The sequence below is a fragment of the Lolium rigidum genome, chromosome 4 (genome assembly GCF_022539505.1).
Source record: "Lolium rigidum isolate FL_2022 chromosome 4, APGP_CSIRO_Lrig_0.1, whole genome shotgun sequence".
In the NCBI taxonomy this organism is placed as follows: domain Eukaryota; kingdom Viridiplantae; phylum Streptophyta; class Magnoliopsida; order Poales; family Poaceae; genus Lolium; species Lolium rigidum.
Window position 1 is genome coordinate 69684490 of NC_061511.1, and position 14969 is coordinate 69699458.

Here is a 14969-nt window from a genome sequence, read left to right on the forward strand (position 1 = left end):
TTAGATTTTAATCTTGATTCGTTGCATCTTGCATGTAGTTAGTTGAAGTTTGGCCAAGTTCGTTGAGTTAGTTTGTGGCCTGGAGAAAAGGCTGTAGTGTTAGCTCATGCATGAGACTGATGAGTCAGTTGGTGGGTTAGCTAGGCGTGCTGATTTAGTCGTGTGTGTGAGCCAGGTCGTGGGCGTCATGGCGCGAGTGTAGGAGCTAGTTAGTAGGCAATATCTTGTACTGCCTATTTAAGTTCAGTACGTGAATGAGAAAAGAGGTGTGAGCAGAGAAACAATGTAGCCTATGTGCTCTCACCGGGAGGAAGATTCAAAGCAAGAATTCTCCTAGGTGAGGTGTGTGTCTGTGTGCGTATTTTGTAGTCTTTCTCACCATGAGTGTTCTTGAGAGAGACAATACAGAAAAGTGAGAGTTCAGAGGTAGAAGAAGATAGGGGCTGAGAGATTCAGCCCCAACAGTTTGTTTGAGTCTTTCTTCAGTCTTAATATTTCATTTTCAGTCTCTCTTTCTTTTTCTCACTTTTTGTTTCATGTTTTGTCTTTTTTGTTTAACTCTTTCTTCAATCTTAGCTTTCAGTTTACTTTTATCTTTCTTCAGCCTTCAGCCATCAATATTTCATTGTCTAGCTTCATTTTTTGAGTCCTTTCAGTTTAATTTTTTCTTTCTCAGTTCTTTATTATTTTAGTATTTTTTTTTTGTATCTCTCTCTCTTTTTCTCAGTTCCTCTTTAACTCTTCGTCTTGTTTCTTCAGCCTTAGTATTTAATTCTCTGTCTCTCTTTCTTTTTCTTATTTTTTATTTCAGTATTTGTCTTGTTTTTCTTAACTCTTTCTTCGGTCTCAGCTTTCAGTTAAATTTTCTCAGCTCTTTGATTTATCTAAATTCTATCACTTTATCTTAATTCTTCCTTCCCAGTCTTCTTCGATTCTTTCCCAATTCTTTAGTTTATCTTAATTCTCACAGCTTATTAATACCATCAATCTTATCATTACTTTATCTTAACTCTTTCTTCATTTCTCAAGGCGTCTTATTGTTTCTTCTTTTGCTCTTTCTTCAGTTTATTTTCTGTTTGTTTAGTCATTCAATTTTTTCTTCATTTCCCCAGCTATCTCTTGCTTCATTTATCTCCCACCTTTTTAATTTCCAGTCCTTTTTTTCTTCAGTTTAATCTTTTTCATTTTGTCTCTGTCTATTTTAGCATATTTCTCAGTTTCTCTCTCTCTCTTAGTCTCCAAGTTTCTCATTGTAGTGTTGTTGTATTCTCTGAGTAAGTATTCACTTGGTAGCATACAAGCGAGATGGCATTTACTTGTTTGGCTGAATAAATATGCATGCATTTTCCCTGTGTCTGCATATGTGTGGGTGAGGTGTTTTGTTTCGGCCTGTTTTGATCGTAGTATACAGAGGAGGATGAAGAAGCCAGTGGGTTCAACATGGACTTGTCTGGAAGGCAGAACAAGCGACCATAGGCTAGGAAAGCTGATGATTCAACTGAAGAACTTAAGGCAGGCTTTTGGATTTGCATGAGGTGATATCTCAACAGAGGATGGTCATGCATCGCTCCAGCTCCTTTTTGAGGTGGAGGTGTGAGATTGGGTTGAACATTTTTTTCAGTTTGGCATGAGGTGTAATCCACTCTTTCTTTTTTCGTAGTCTTGTCATAATTACTTTGTGCTCTTTATTTGCTCAACCGTTCCCTCTTCATTGTTTCAGTTTCTTTCACTCATTATTTATTTATTTTCTTTGTCCTCCCTCAGTTTCTCTGTGTCTATTAGCTTCTCTATATCCTAATGGAGTTATGTAGATGGGAGGTGAAATGTTTTCTTACTGCCAATCTTGACGTAATTTTCGAGCTAGACCAATTGTTTTAATTCTTCATTCCACTCAGTACTTGGTTTGTCTATGTGTGTGTCTTGGTTCTCCAACAATGGTGAGATGAACTAATTTTCTGAGCTACATATTTTTTTCAGTACTGGCTTGTTCCATTCCCTGATGTCCAGGTCAAGCCACATAGTTTTGCACAAAGAACTAGCAGGTTGCATTCCTCTACCGAGAGCATGGTTTCAAATTTCAGTTTCAGAAAAATTTCAGCCCCTACTGAAATCACTGAAATTCAGTGAATTTCACTGATTTCGGTTTTCATTTCGGTCAAAAGAGTGAAATTTTCTATCAAAATTAATTAAAATATTCAAAAATTTGAAAAATATTTTGAATTTTTTTAGGTCCATGTGTATTACTGAAATGACTGAAATATTTTGGCCGAAAGGTAATTATTTCGGTGTCCACCGAAATCAATAAAATTCAGTGTATTACGTTGAAATCTCAATGAAAATGAAATCCATGACCGAGAGTAACAGCTTTGGAAAGATGCCAAAGTTTAATAGGTTTAGCTTCATTCAGGGGACTGTGATCTGATATGGCTGCTGCTTGCTGCTGTGAGCTGGTTGTGCGAGAATAGGATGATGTAGAGGCCCGGAGGGAATAAAATCATCACAAACTAATTATGTTCTTTAGTTACTAAGCACCTACATTCTAAATTTGTCTACAAGTTTCAGTAGTTTTCCTAGTAATATCTACCTCACAGGATGCGGATGATGTATTTTGATTTTTTAATGTGTCAATTAGTTAAGCCACTATTGTGTTGCAGGTAAACACAATTATACTCAATTCTACACTCAAGGCTAGGGGCATTTTCTCTACTGCTAATACCCTCGACAATTTTTTCGTGCAGACAAAAAGAGCATACAAAGGGAGAGGTTTATGTAGCTGCATGCTTTTGGACAAGACAGATGTAGAGAGAGTGAGTGAAAAGGGGACCACAGGTTTGCTCATCTTCTATTGCCTTGTTCGTTCTGCTAAAGTCTTCCCCATTCCCCTTCGCCAGGATCCCCCTTTTTTACTCTGGATCGGTTTCCTATTTTTCTTGTTTTTCCTGTGAGGAGGAGGAAGGAGAACACTGAGGTTGGGGTAGTTGACAGAACGGGCAAAGGGCCCTGGTTTCTGTTCTGTTATGTAAGGCCCACAAATACATAGATGTAGCCGAAGGGTCTGAAACAGTGAACGTATTTTTGAGAGAGCTGGTCCATTCGCGATTAAAAGAAACCGGAAAAAAAAACCGGACTGAAACAGTGAACGTATTTTTTGTTTTGTTTCAACTCATCGGAATGAAGATTGAAGCCGTTGGAGGACAGAATAAACAAATGAATACTAACAAAGAAAAAATCTGACTTATGGTGAATTGCAAAATCAGCTAGATGATAGTTAGACAGTCCCAAAAAAAAAAAAAGAGGAAAAAAGGAACGAGAAAAAAAAGGGACGCCTAGCTATCTGTCACTGCGACCTAGTCAACCATCATATCTTGATTTGCCATGTCAGCATAAGGTTTAAAATAGACTGGGATTAAAGAGTTCAGTATGACGATTTCAGGGATCAGAAGTTCAGGGTTCTATTTATCTTTCGCCTGCAACTTCAGGGTTTGTTTGGACTTTTTCCTTCCACTCAAGCAGCCAATCTAGGTAGTCTCTCTCTCTCTCAGCCGTGGGTAGCACTTTGATTTTACAGTATATCCTTGCACTTGCAGTGGGACTCGGTGCGCTCGGCGTGCCGGGACGAGCTGCTCGGCAGAGGAACGGGGCGGCCTTGCATCCTGTGCCGCGACCCTAGCTACCGCCGGTGCAGTTTCACAGAGGGCTTGGTGGAGTCTCTCCGCGTGGCGTGCCCCAACGCGGCCCACGGCTGCGACGCCACGCCGGCCTACTACGACCTGCAAGCGCACCGGATGGCCTGCACCCACGCGCCGGGCACGCGCTGCCCCGTGCGCGGCTGTGTCTTCGTCGCCGCAATGGCGGAGCTTCCTGGACCACTTCACCGCCGTGCACGGGTGGCCGCTCACCACCGAGGAGCGCGCTGGGAAGAGCTTCGACATCGTCCTTCGTGACGGCTTCAAGGTCGTCGCCACGGCCGTCCCTGACGGCGGCAACCAGCAGCACCTGCTCCTGCTGAACGTGGCGAGGCAGCCGTTCGGCCGCTCGATCACCGCGGCCTGCATACATCCTCGGCCCGTTGCCGTTGAGTCATGTGCAGCAGCGGTGCCGGTAACCAAGACGGTGGAGCTCGAGCTCCGCTACTGGGCCGCACGCCATTACCAAGAATCTGAATTCAACGTACCTTTCGTCGATCTCACAGATGGGCTTCCGAACGACTTGCCGCAGCCCGCAGTTCGTCGTGCCCAAGACTGTTCACACAGACGACGATGCTACTATCCTTGTTACAGCCTATATCACCATCACGTAGTTCATTCATCGGCCAATCCTACTAGTATCTGACTTATCGAATATAGGCTTGATGCGCCTGAATTAGTTGATGTGCCAGTGTGCCACGGAGCAAAATTAATTACTATGTTTTGTCGATGTATGATGTATTGCTAGTTGCTACTGCCACCAGTTAGCGAGTAATATTTACGGCTCCTTTTATTCGTAGGCTAAGAAATTGTAGGAATATGAATCCTGGATTGAGATTACTATGTCTACTTAAATTGTATGGAAGAGAATTTCTCTTTACTGTGGTGAATATATTTCCCTTGAGTATGATCTTATGAATGAAACCGTTTTTTCATAAAATGTAGTTGGCGCCTCGCCATTCTCTAGAAGGCACCAAAAATAACCTAAACAAAGAGCAGAAACCTTCATACTAGTGACGCCATGGTCTGCCGCACCTCTATGGCTGCAAGGCCATCGAAGGTAGGGCATATCGGCAGTGTCGCTGCCGAGGGGTATCAAACCCTACATTGGTTTTAGCGGTACCGCTTCACGGTCGCCTCTCTCTCATGTCTAGTACTGTTTCATGCCACCTTCAAATTTGATGTTGGACACCATGACAAGGCCTAGCCTCTTGGTCTCGTCATCTTCCCCCTCTCTTGCACGACGACAACCTTCTTGATAGCCTAGCCGTCATCTTCCCCCTCTCTTGCACAACGACAACCCTATTGGCCACCTAGCTTCTGCCACAACTAGTGCCTTCACGGGCCACCAAGCAACATTTTGGCCATCTCCATGTATTTGAGGAGGGGATCGACGAAGATGTGAGCTCCTGGTCTCTCCCCACCCACCTACGGTGCCGCAAATCTGTTGAGGAACGTGCATAGAAAAAAAAGACGCATTAAACTCATACGCGAGGAGAGGTAACATATCCTACCCTCATAGATCGAACTAACAGAAGTTGTCGTTGACGAGGTTGATGAAGACTGAGTCGATCCCCGCAAGTAGACTTCGTCTAGTCGCGAGGAGATGTATTATCCCGCGAACAACTCCATGATCCAAGTGTCGCACATGCAGCACCGCCTCGGTATCCACATGTACGGGAGAAGCTTCACTGTGTCGAATTGTGATCAAGCACACCGTCGAATGAGTTGATCAAGAGTCGGAAGCGATTACGCAATCACCGCCTAGACTGGATCTAGACAACGGGTAGAGATCCAGCAACACTTCCGCGTCCAAGAGAATGAGGACCCAAGGCATGCTGGCCCTAGGGTCTAGGTCGAGGTTAGCATCATGGTGTTGATGATGACACGAGGACGACATCGACGGTATGTCGGATGGCGGTGCAACTAGGGTGCGCGACAACGACTAGGGTTTCGAGGCAGCGGTGATGTTGCGGCTTGGGGAGACTAGTGATGCGTCATGTGCTGCCTTTGGGGCACCCCTTGGTCATTTAAATAGGTGGACAAGCTCATTGGGTCGTCCAAACCTGCCTCCAAGTTTGAGTGAGTTCCGGTAGATTTCCGTCAGCTGAAAGAGTGGCGGAGCCAGGATTAGAGCAAGCCCCGGGCCAAAAACTTAGCCCAGAAAAATTATTCTAAAAACTCATCTAATAGCAAATATTTAGTACAATTTCAAAAATAAACATATAGTTTCAACTGGATCCAGCAACACACAAATAAAAGATCACAAAAGACTAAAAATTGTAATAAGGGATAAAAAAGATAATACTCTCTTCATTTATGGACAATCATTTATAAATTAAATTGAGATACAGAGATGAATAGAGTTAGTCAATTGCGTTCTAGCTGGCTTGATCAGAGGAGGAGCCGCACCTAAGCCGAGTCAGTTACCTAGTCCAGTTATTGAGTGGAGCGTACTAGGGAAAACAAAGTCGTAGCGTACAGGCATAACACCGCACCAGCAATCGAGCTGCGCCGGCCGACAATTGCGTTCCCGCAGAGGAGGGGATGGAGGGTGACTTCTTTTGGGCTTCTAGGCCAGCTTTGAGGTGGTGGACCGCTGAAGCCCAAAAGAAGTCTTCAGCTTCCATCTTGCTTATTTCCACCGAGAAGCGCAACTCCTGTGTATACCGAAAAACTGGTCCTGACCTGTTTCTGGAGGGCTTCCCGAGCTTCTGCGCTCTGAAACGAATCGGTACTCTGAGTTGCCCCTATTGTTGCTTCTATTTACAACGAACTGCCCCTCCAGAGAATAACCCTTCGATAAAAAAAGTCAAAAAAAAAACATCTCAAAGAAAAAAAGGGACGCATCGCTCATTCGCGAGCGAGGTAGGGTTCCGCGCCGCCGCTGCTCCACCGCTGAACCCGCCGCCGGCTCCCCCTGCTCGTTTCCGCGCTCCCGATCTCCAGCAACAGCCGCGACTGGCGCCCGCCTCTCCACCCGTCGGCCGGCGCCGACGGCGATCTGGCCACTCCGCCCCCCGCCGTTCCTCCCCCCCCAGCCGCGACTGGCGCCCGCCTCTCCACCCGTCGGCCGGCGCCGACGGCGATCTGGCCACTCCGCCCCCCGCCGTTCCCCCCCCCCCCCCGCATCCCCGTGTTCTTTCAACGGCCGCAAGGACGGCCCGCCTCCCCACCCGCCGAACGGCGCAGACGACGAGCGCTCCGCTCCGCCCCCGCTGCTGACCGTCGACCTCGTCCTCCCCCAACCTGCCTCGTTCTTGGTGTTGTCCCCAAATCGATGTTCTCTGTTTGTGAATTGATGTTCTGCTAGTAATTTTTATTTTCTTGATATAGATTGTTCTCTGGAAGTATATTGCTTACTTGTGTATATGTATCACAAGATAAAGAATTATATTGCTTATTTGTTTTGCTAGGAATTTCATTTGGTAATCCTCTGCATATTTTGAAACCACTAAGACATTCTTTTATTTTGGTATTACTCTACTAAAAACTACTGTATATATATATTGTATTATCTCTTCATCACTTATTTAGGGCACATATCAAAGTTTAGGGGCATTATAGATATTTTACAACTCAACACAGCAAATAAGCCATAATTTGAGAAGCCCAAAAGAATAGGAGGAACTAGTTTCTAGGAGTTTCTACCCACCACAGTTTCTCCCCACCGAAACCTATAAGCCGGCTTATGCATAAGCATAAGCCCAAAAGAAGTCACCCGGAGGCGGCCATGCAGGGCGGGCCTGCAGCGGCAGCAAAGCAGCTGATCAGCGTAGCGGGACGTCCGCGGAGAAGGAGATGCGATGCGCAGGCCAAATCAGAAATCTGTATAGGTAGTAGGCGGGAAAAATTGCTGCGCCCCGGGCCATGGCCCCTCTTGCCCGGGGTGTAGCTCCGCCCCTAGCTGAAACCTACTAGAAATACAACTCTCTTTTCCCAAAATCATAATTTGCCTTGGAGGGAAACTTCTTGTCTCTCAAGGAAACGTGAATACACCTATTATGGAACCCTCTGGACTTCCTAAGACAACCCGGGTAATCCCGGACACTTCCAAAAACCTTCCACAATATTCTGAATGCTTTTGGTCCATCCAAAGCCTTCCATATATGCATGAAACGATTCCGGACACTCCTGGGACCATTTCGAACACTTCTGGGATCATCTAGGACCTCTCATAACCATTTCGAGACCATCTGTGACACTCTTGGAAGCCATATCTCTTATCTTCATATAGAACTCATGTTCCTAAATGTCGCTAAACCATTAAGTGTGTGATCCTATTTGTTCGGATACCCGTGGACATGTCCGGAACACAATGAATCAGAGTAACACTTAACATATGCAAGATGATTTTTTTTAAGCTTTACATGCTTGAATTGGAGCAAATATCTTAGAATACAAACTTTAAATAATCAAATAGTTGAAATAATAAAAATAATTTACCAATAAAATATTTGTGCTCCACACCAATCAAACGTGGAAAGGAGAGGAAACGCCACATGATTCTTCAACAAGTTGAATTGTAACTAATTTGAATTCTTGTATGAATAATTTAATTTGTATGTCTTGATTGTTGTGTGAAACTATTTATGTGTACAACATTTTAATATTGTTTAAATTGTTTTTTGAACCATGCAAAATATTGTATAACTTGATAAAAATAAAGAAATTTTTTGGGGGCCGGCCTATTGAGATCACCGGTGTGAGACGGGGTCCCCTACATCAACGGAGTTACTGCCGGCACACCCCATAGCGACGTTCTGGCGCTGCTACTGACACCTTTTTGGGATCACCGGGGGAGATGCTCTTATATATAAAAACAGAGAGAGTAGTGTTTATATTTGCTCTTGAATGAACGTGGTGTTTTGGCTTCCATGTGCTGCTGTGCATATGCTCTCTTTTTTGTATGCATTTTAAACATATTTGAGAGTATCAAAAAAAATTCAAAATAGCTTGTTGCGTGTACATCTCCACATCCTACATGCTCACAAAGTAGTTTCAACAAAAACCTTTTTTTTTTGTGATGCCTATGTAAAAAGGACAAATCTTGGTGCTAAAATAAGGTATTTCTCGAGACATTTTTTATCTTTTTACAGTGGGCACAAAAATCTTGATTTTCAGCGAAACATTGTGCGCACATAAAAATTATGAGATTTCACAAGATGTGTCTTTAGATTCCTAAAAAAATTCATAAAAAAATCAAAATACATAGAGAAACAAAATAGAAAATTGATATGTAAATAGTGGCATTTGTGATTGTGTCTTTCTGTCACACTATTCATGCTACATTTTTCTTTTTACTTTTTTTGTGTATCTCGAAATTGATTATAATAGCCTAGATATTCTTAGGATATCTAATGAGCATTAACATATTTATTTTCAAAAATAATAAACAATTGCAAATTTAAATTTTAGAGCATCTCCAGTCGCGTCCCCCAAAGCAATTTGGGGAGCGCCGGACAAAAAATCCGTTCCAGCCGCGTCCCCCAAAGCCTATTTTTGTCCGGCGTGGCCCGATACGGTGTCCGGCGCCCCGAGCCCGTCCCCGTCCCACAGGGGACGCTCCGGGCACGCCGGACACAACGAAAAGCGAGGCGGGGAGTGGCGAGGCCGACCCGTCAGCGACTCATTCAAGTTTGGACCTAATCGTCGCCTACCTCGCGGCGGAAGTTAATCGCGCAACGGCATCTTTGCCTTAATGGTGACGGAGGGACAGGCGAGACGTCCCGTCGGTGCTGCGCAGCCTCCACGCGTCACTGGCGTTCGCACGGCACCGCCCGTTCCCACGCGATCTTCCCGCCTCTTCTCGCCTCTTCCCGCGCTTTCTTCCCGACGCCGGCGTCTATAAATGGCCTCCCGGCGTAATTGGTAGCCACCACAGCCGCCGGCAACAAACACAGCCCTCGTCGCTCCACCGCCGTCTCCTCCACCACCAGTGACAATGGCGAACCGCCCCGGCGCTGGCCAGTTCCCTCCACCGCCGTCTCCTCCACTTCCAGTCCCGGATTCGCAGGTCGACATTGACCCCGCCGCCCGGGATGAGCAGCGGCGGGAGGTACTCGAGGAGGAGGCCCGCCAGCGGCGTGAGGCGGCGCACGCGGTGGATCTAGCGGCGTTCTACGCCCCTGCCCCGCAGCTGACGAGGCCGCGGCGGCAGCAGCGTGGCACGAGCAGGCGACGGTGGACACCAATGCGGTGTTCGACGCCTCGACGGCAGAAGAGGCGCGACGGCGCCAGACGGAGGAGATGGAGCAGTGGTGGGCTGATGAGCTCCGCCGCCCGGCAGGAGGAGCGGGACACACCGTACCGTGAACGGCGGGAGGCGATCGAGCGCCGGCGGCGGGACTCGATCGAGCGCCGGCAGCAGGCCGGCGGCGGAGGAGCCGTCGGCAGCGGGGGCGGCGCTGGCGGCAACGGAGGCGGCCTGGGCGAGGCGGGCGGACGAGTTGGCGGCGGAGGCCGACGCGTTGGCCGCGGCGATGATGGAGGCGCCAACTGATGTGGAGGAGGAGGAGGCTGAGGCGGAGGAGGAGGAGACCGAGGTGGAGGAGGACGACGACGACGACGAGTTCGAGTGGTCCGACGACGACGGGCCACACCCGGACGAGACGACCGATCAGCAGCGCGCGCTCGTCGAGTCGTTCGAGTCGGAGAAGAAGCTCCAGGACGACGTCCGTGCCCGCGAAGAGGCGCAGATTCGTCGCGCCGTCGAGCTCTCCCTCCAGGCGGTGCAGCAGGGGAGGGCGGACGGTCGACGCGGTGCTGGGAGCAGCGGCGGCCGGCCACCGCCCTACGCACGGAGAGGCGGCGCGCGCAGCAAGAGCTGGGGCGGAGGGCAGGCGACGCCGGGGCGGGGCCGTCGAACGCACCGCCGGGCGGTCAGTAGGCTAGGTTTAGATGAAAGCTAGCCGTTTTCATTCAAACTTTGTAATATATAATCAAAATTGAATGAAAACCTTTATTTTCGTGCACCAATATTCATTTGGACGAGGCGTTTGGGGGACGCGGCTAGGGAGCAACGTCCCCCAAATGCAACACGAACAAAACACGTCCCCCAAACGCTCAATCCGACGCGTTTTGGGGACGATTTGGGGGACGCGGCTGGAGATGCTCTTAGAAGGGGTATCATGTGAAAAATGGTATCACTATATACTTTCCCCTAGGGCGAGCCCCAACTCCTGGCTTCTGGAGATTTCCCCCGAGGACAAGCCCAATTCATGGTTCTTTCTGCATGTTCCCCACGGTGCCGCTTGCATGTCGACTACAACACTGTTTGTTATTGAACTATTTTTATTATGCTTATCTCATAATTTTCTGGGTAAAATTAGCAATAAACTCGTAGAGGACATGAAACATTAATAAAACTAGGTGACACCCCGCGCTTTGCTGCGGTGATTTTATACTCCCTCCACTACAGTTTAAAGGGCGCAGCTTGAAAACCAGATTTTTTCACAAACCCCGCCAAATAGGGGGCAGCTCCTTTAAGTGGAGAATTAATTGGGCGCATTAGTACTCTTCCGCTTCTCTTCTTCAACCGCATGCTAGTGGGAAACGAATTTGGTTGGGCTGCGCATGCAAGTGTGAATACAAATGCAAGTGGGTTCAGTTTTGATGTTTGCTTCGCATGGACTCCCTGCATGCGATCGGTTCCTTCTTTTACTGGACGGGGAGGTTACAAAGAGTCGGTTTAGCGATTCATTAGGCGCAAATCCTTCAACTCCGAAACTCGAGCGCCTCCTTATTTCCTGCCAATTACAGCGCACCTTGGGCCCAGAGCAAGATGAGATGCGCCCTTTAAACTGTAGTGGAGGGAGTAGCACATATTGCTAAATACTTAGATAAAATCTTAACCAAATTATTTGAGGCAAAATAAATAAGAAATTTTGGGTTGCCTGAAACATGATGAGACAGAAAAAAGCTAGCTTCTGAACGTAATTTACTACTAAGGACCAGGAACATATAAGATTTTTAGTTAGCAAGCCCCAACAAAATTGTCTGTTATTGGCTCATTGCACCAGTGAGCAAAGATTGAACCGAAAGGACTGTTATTTGTTAACACTATTGATGAAAACATATCTTATGATTTTTGTGTTGCCTTCTTTCGAGAATGTAGCCACAGCATACGCGTTTGTGTTAAATGTTTGGTACGCATGCGGCTGTGTTTAAGGGTATATATCATCCACAGAATATGGAAAGCTGACAAAATAGGTCAAAATCTCTAAGACGCTGGATAGAATAAGGTCTTTATCTCTGTGATCTATCATTTTGATGGAAAAATATGACAATAGATGCAATCCGACTGAAAATGTTCAGTAAATAGAAGAAGCCAAATAGTAGAAAGATGCACTATGCCTTGCGTTTGCATGCATGTGGGACATCCATCGACTGCAAACAATTCAGCACAATGACTGATGGTGCCCCTAGAAGATGACATGGGTAGTAACTTCATGACAAATAAGAGTGGGAAGATACAAAGGGGAATCACTCAATCACCACATGGTTCTCCATGACGGCTTCTAAGAGGCCCCTCCCCCGACGGTGCTGTAGTATATGGCGATGCAGCCTCTGTGCATGAAGAGTGGCTCGAAGCCACGAAGCAGTCATTCTACTTGGCCTAGTTTTGCCACCAGCCTGGAGCGGCGGTCGGCGGTCGGCGGCATCGACTGGATCATGCGTCGAGGTCGAGCTAGAGAAGACGTTGTTGCGCAACACATAAATCCTGGAGCGGCGGTCCGGAGGCATGTCCAAACGGTGGCGAGATGACCGGTGTGTAGTGGATCTACCAAGTGATGAAGCTGGCGGAATTGCAGGTTGTGGAAGCCCAGCTTCCCGCTGGCGGTAGATGTTCCGGCGAGCAGCTGCGCGCTCGTCGCGCACTTGCAGGTCCCTGGACCCTGATTGTGCATGGGAAGAGAAGGAAAGAAAAAGGAGTAGAGACAGCATGGCACTGTGGTTCGAAGGCCGATGAGAAAGCACTCGGGCTCCAGAGTGTCGATTTGATTAAGCGAGAGAATCCAAGTATTGTTGACGGATCAATGTGTCGATTTGATAAAGCGAGAGAATCCAAGTATTGTTGACGGATCAATGGCAGAGGATTGGAGAAAGGAATATATAGAGTGGGAAGGAGAGGAGATCGACTGAAGATGGCAACTGACGAATGGCATTCAAATCTAATCTTGCCGAAGATGAGAAGCCGCTTAAATGAATAGCAGAAGGCCTCATGGGAGATATCTGGACAGCGGGAATTACTATCCAATAGGGTGAGGAGTAAAAGCGTCAGCTACCTAGAAGATTGGAAGTCATCCTGCCATTTCCGGTGGTGGCAACGTAATTGATGACACGTCGAACGACATGTTTTTTTTTGTTTATTACTTTGTGCTGCAGGTTGAGACGGGCCGGACGCTTTCTTTGTTTAGCTGTTGGGAGACGTTTTATGATATGTGACCAAGCGAGCCAGGAAAGTGGACATCACATAAGATAGCAAATGAAACTATGAAAGTGACGTGGATAGTGTGCATGTTAAGCTTGCAAATATTAAAGACACTTAGTGGGGATGAATTTTATAGATATTATTATAGATTTCCAATGGACAACAAAGGGTCGTTCAAACGAGATTATTGTAATCCAGTGTCAAGCATAACAAGTTAACGCTAGAACGAATCAGTTACTAACTGTAAACAATTCTAAGACATATTCAAGAATTACAATGCTACCATGAAAGGGCTGATCAAATTGGGAGCAGGACTTTTGGGACAGGTTAAATCGATGTGCAGTACTTTGCGCATACTGTTTTAGCCCGTCTTAGAAAAGCCTTATGGAAGAAGAAGAAGAAGAAAAAAAGAGATGAGCAATGAGTACTAATGTACTATCAACTGTATCACGCCTAAAATTAATTTGCCATTTCTAATGCAAATTTTAAGATAAAAATTTACACTGCAAATAACAAAATAAACAAGAAGTGGGATGTAGGATCCCACCATTCTGCTACGCAACTTAATAATGGAAAGTCTCACTGGGATTACATCTTCTAGCTAGGGTCGCTAATACTAGAGGTTTCATCCTTTAGAGCGCAAATCACAGAAGCTCCACAGATGACAGGATAGGTAATGGGGAAACACGAAAGATCATACACTAATGGTGACATGCAGAACTTCGAAAGTGGCAGCGATAGTCCGGATGAAATCCGGATGAACGCACTTGGGCAGGAAGAACTGGAAGGACTCGTCGGAACTGGGCGGCCCACCGGAGAGGTCAGTGCACGCCACGGTGAACTGACTCTGCTGGCTATGCCCGCGGCACACGCCGCCGCCGTGGGCGTTTTCGTTGCGAGAGTACTTTAGCCGCACCTCGAACCCCACGGTCTGATGAGGATGCACGCACGAGACGGAGATCGCGCGCCCGAACGGGCTCCGTGCCACGTTCAGCAGGAACAGGTGCTGCTGCCCGCTGGCATGGACGGAGACGGCGTTGAAGCCGTCGCGGAGGTTCACCTTGACGCACACCCACGGCCGGGTGTCCGTCGTGCACGGCCACCCGTGCGCGGCCGCGAGGTGGCCCAGTAGCGCCGCCGTGGAGCCGGCGAAGCCGCACGCGTCCGCCGGGCAGTAGCACGGCTTGTGGGGGCACGCCCTCGCGTGCTCGCCGTGGTCGTAGTGCGCCGGCCTGACGCCGCAGCCGTGGGCGGCGTTCTCGCACGGCATACTGATGGACTCCAGCACCTTCTCCAGGGCGATGCACCGCTGATAGCCGCCGATCAGTGGGACGCGGCACACGTGGCACTGCTGGCTCCTCCCACTCGCCACGATCTTGTCGCGGCACAGCGAGCATATGGCGTGGCCGACAGCGCACTGCATCGCAGAAATGGCGTGGCCGTTAGTACAGAGAAGCGCTTCATCGGCATCGGCATCGATCGGCATCCGCTAGCTAGCTAGAAGAGATGAATATACCTGGAAGACTGGCGGCTTGAGAGGGCGATAGCACACGCCGCAGTCGAGGGTATCGGCGTCCTCCACCGTCACGTTCTTGAGCGGCTTCCGCTTCGCCGGCAGTGCCATCATACCTGCGGCAGAGTGGAGTGGGGAAGAACGTACGGTACCAATAGAAGTGAGCTTCGTTCCTTCTTGCACGGTGAATATTTATCACTGGTCGGTTGGTTCCTGCACATGCCCGACAGAAGTTGTCCGCAGATGCATGCAATGCTTCCTACGTGTCGCCTTTGTCAATAGATTGAGTAGGATCTTTGAAGAACTTATTGATTTTTTTTATTCGCAAAAAGGAAAC

At 47.7% G+C, this 14969-nt stretch overlaps 1 protein-coding gene and 1 pseudogene across 1 annotated transcript; one reads left to right on the plus strand and one right to left on the minus strand.

Moving 5' to 3' along the window:
• The first annotated feature begins 3420 nt into the window (after nucleotides 1–3420).
• On the plus strand, nucleotides 3421–4300 carry LOC124647212 (annotated as a pseudogene).
• Nucleotides 4301–13813: 9513 nt separating this feature from the next.
• LOC124647213 (E3 ubiquitin-protein ligase SINA-like 11) lies at nucleotides 13814–14743 on the minus strand. The gene is made up of 2 exons (XM_047187182.1): nucleotides 14636–14743; nucleotides 13814–14536 (listed from the first exon to the last, which is right to left on the minus strand). Exons 1-2 carry the CDS (start codon nucleotides 14741–14743, stop codon nucleotides 13814–13816), a joined length of 831 nt encoding a protein of 276 aa, XP_047043138.1.
• Between the last annotated feature and the right edge of the window lie 226 nt (nucleotides 14744–14969).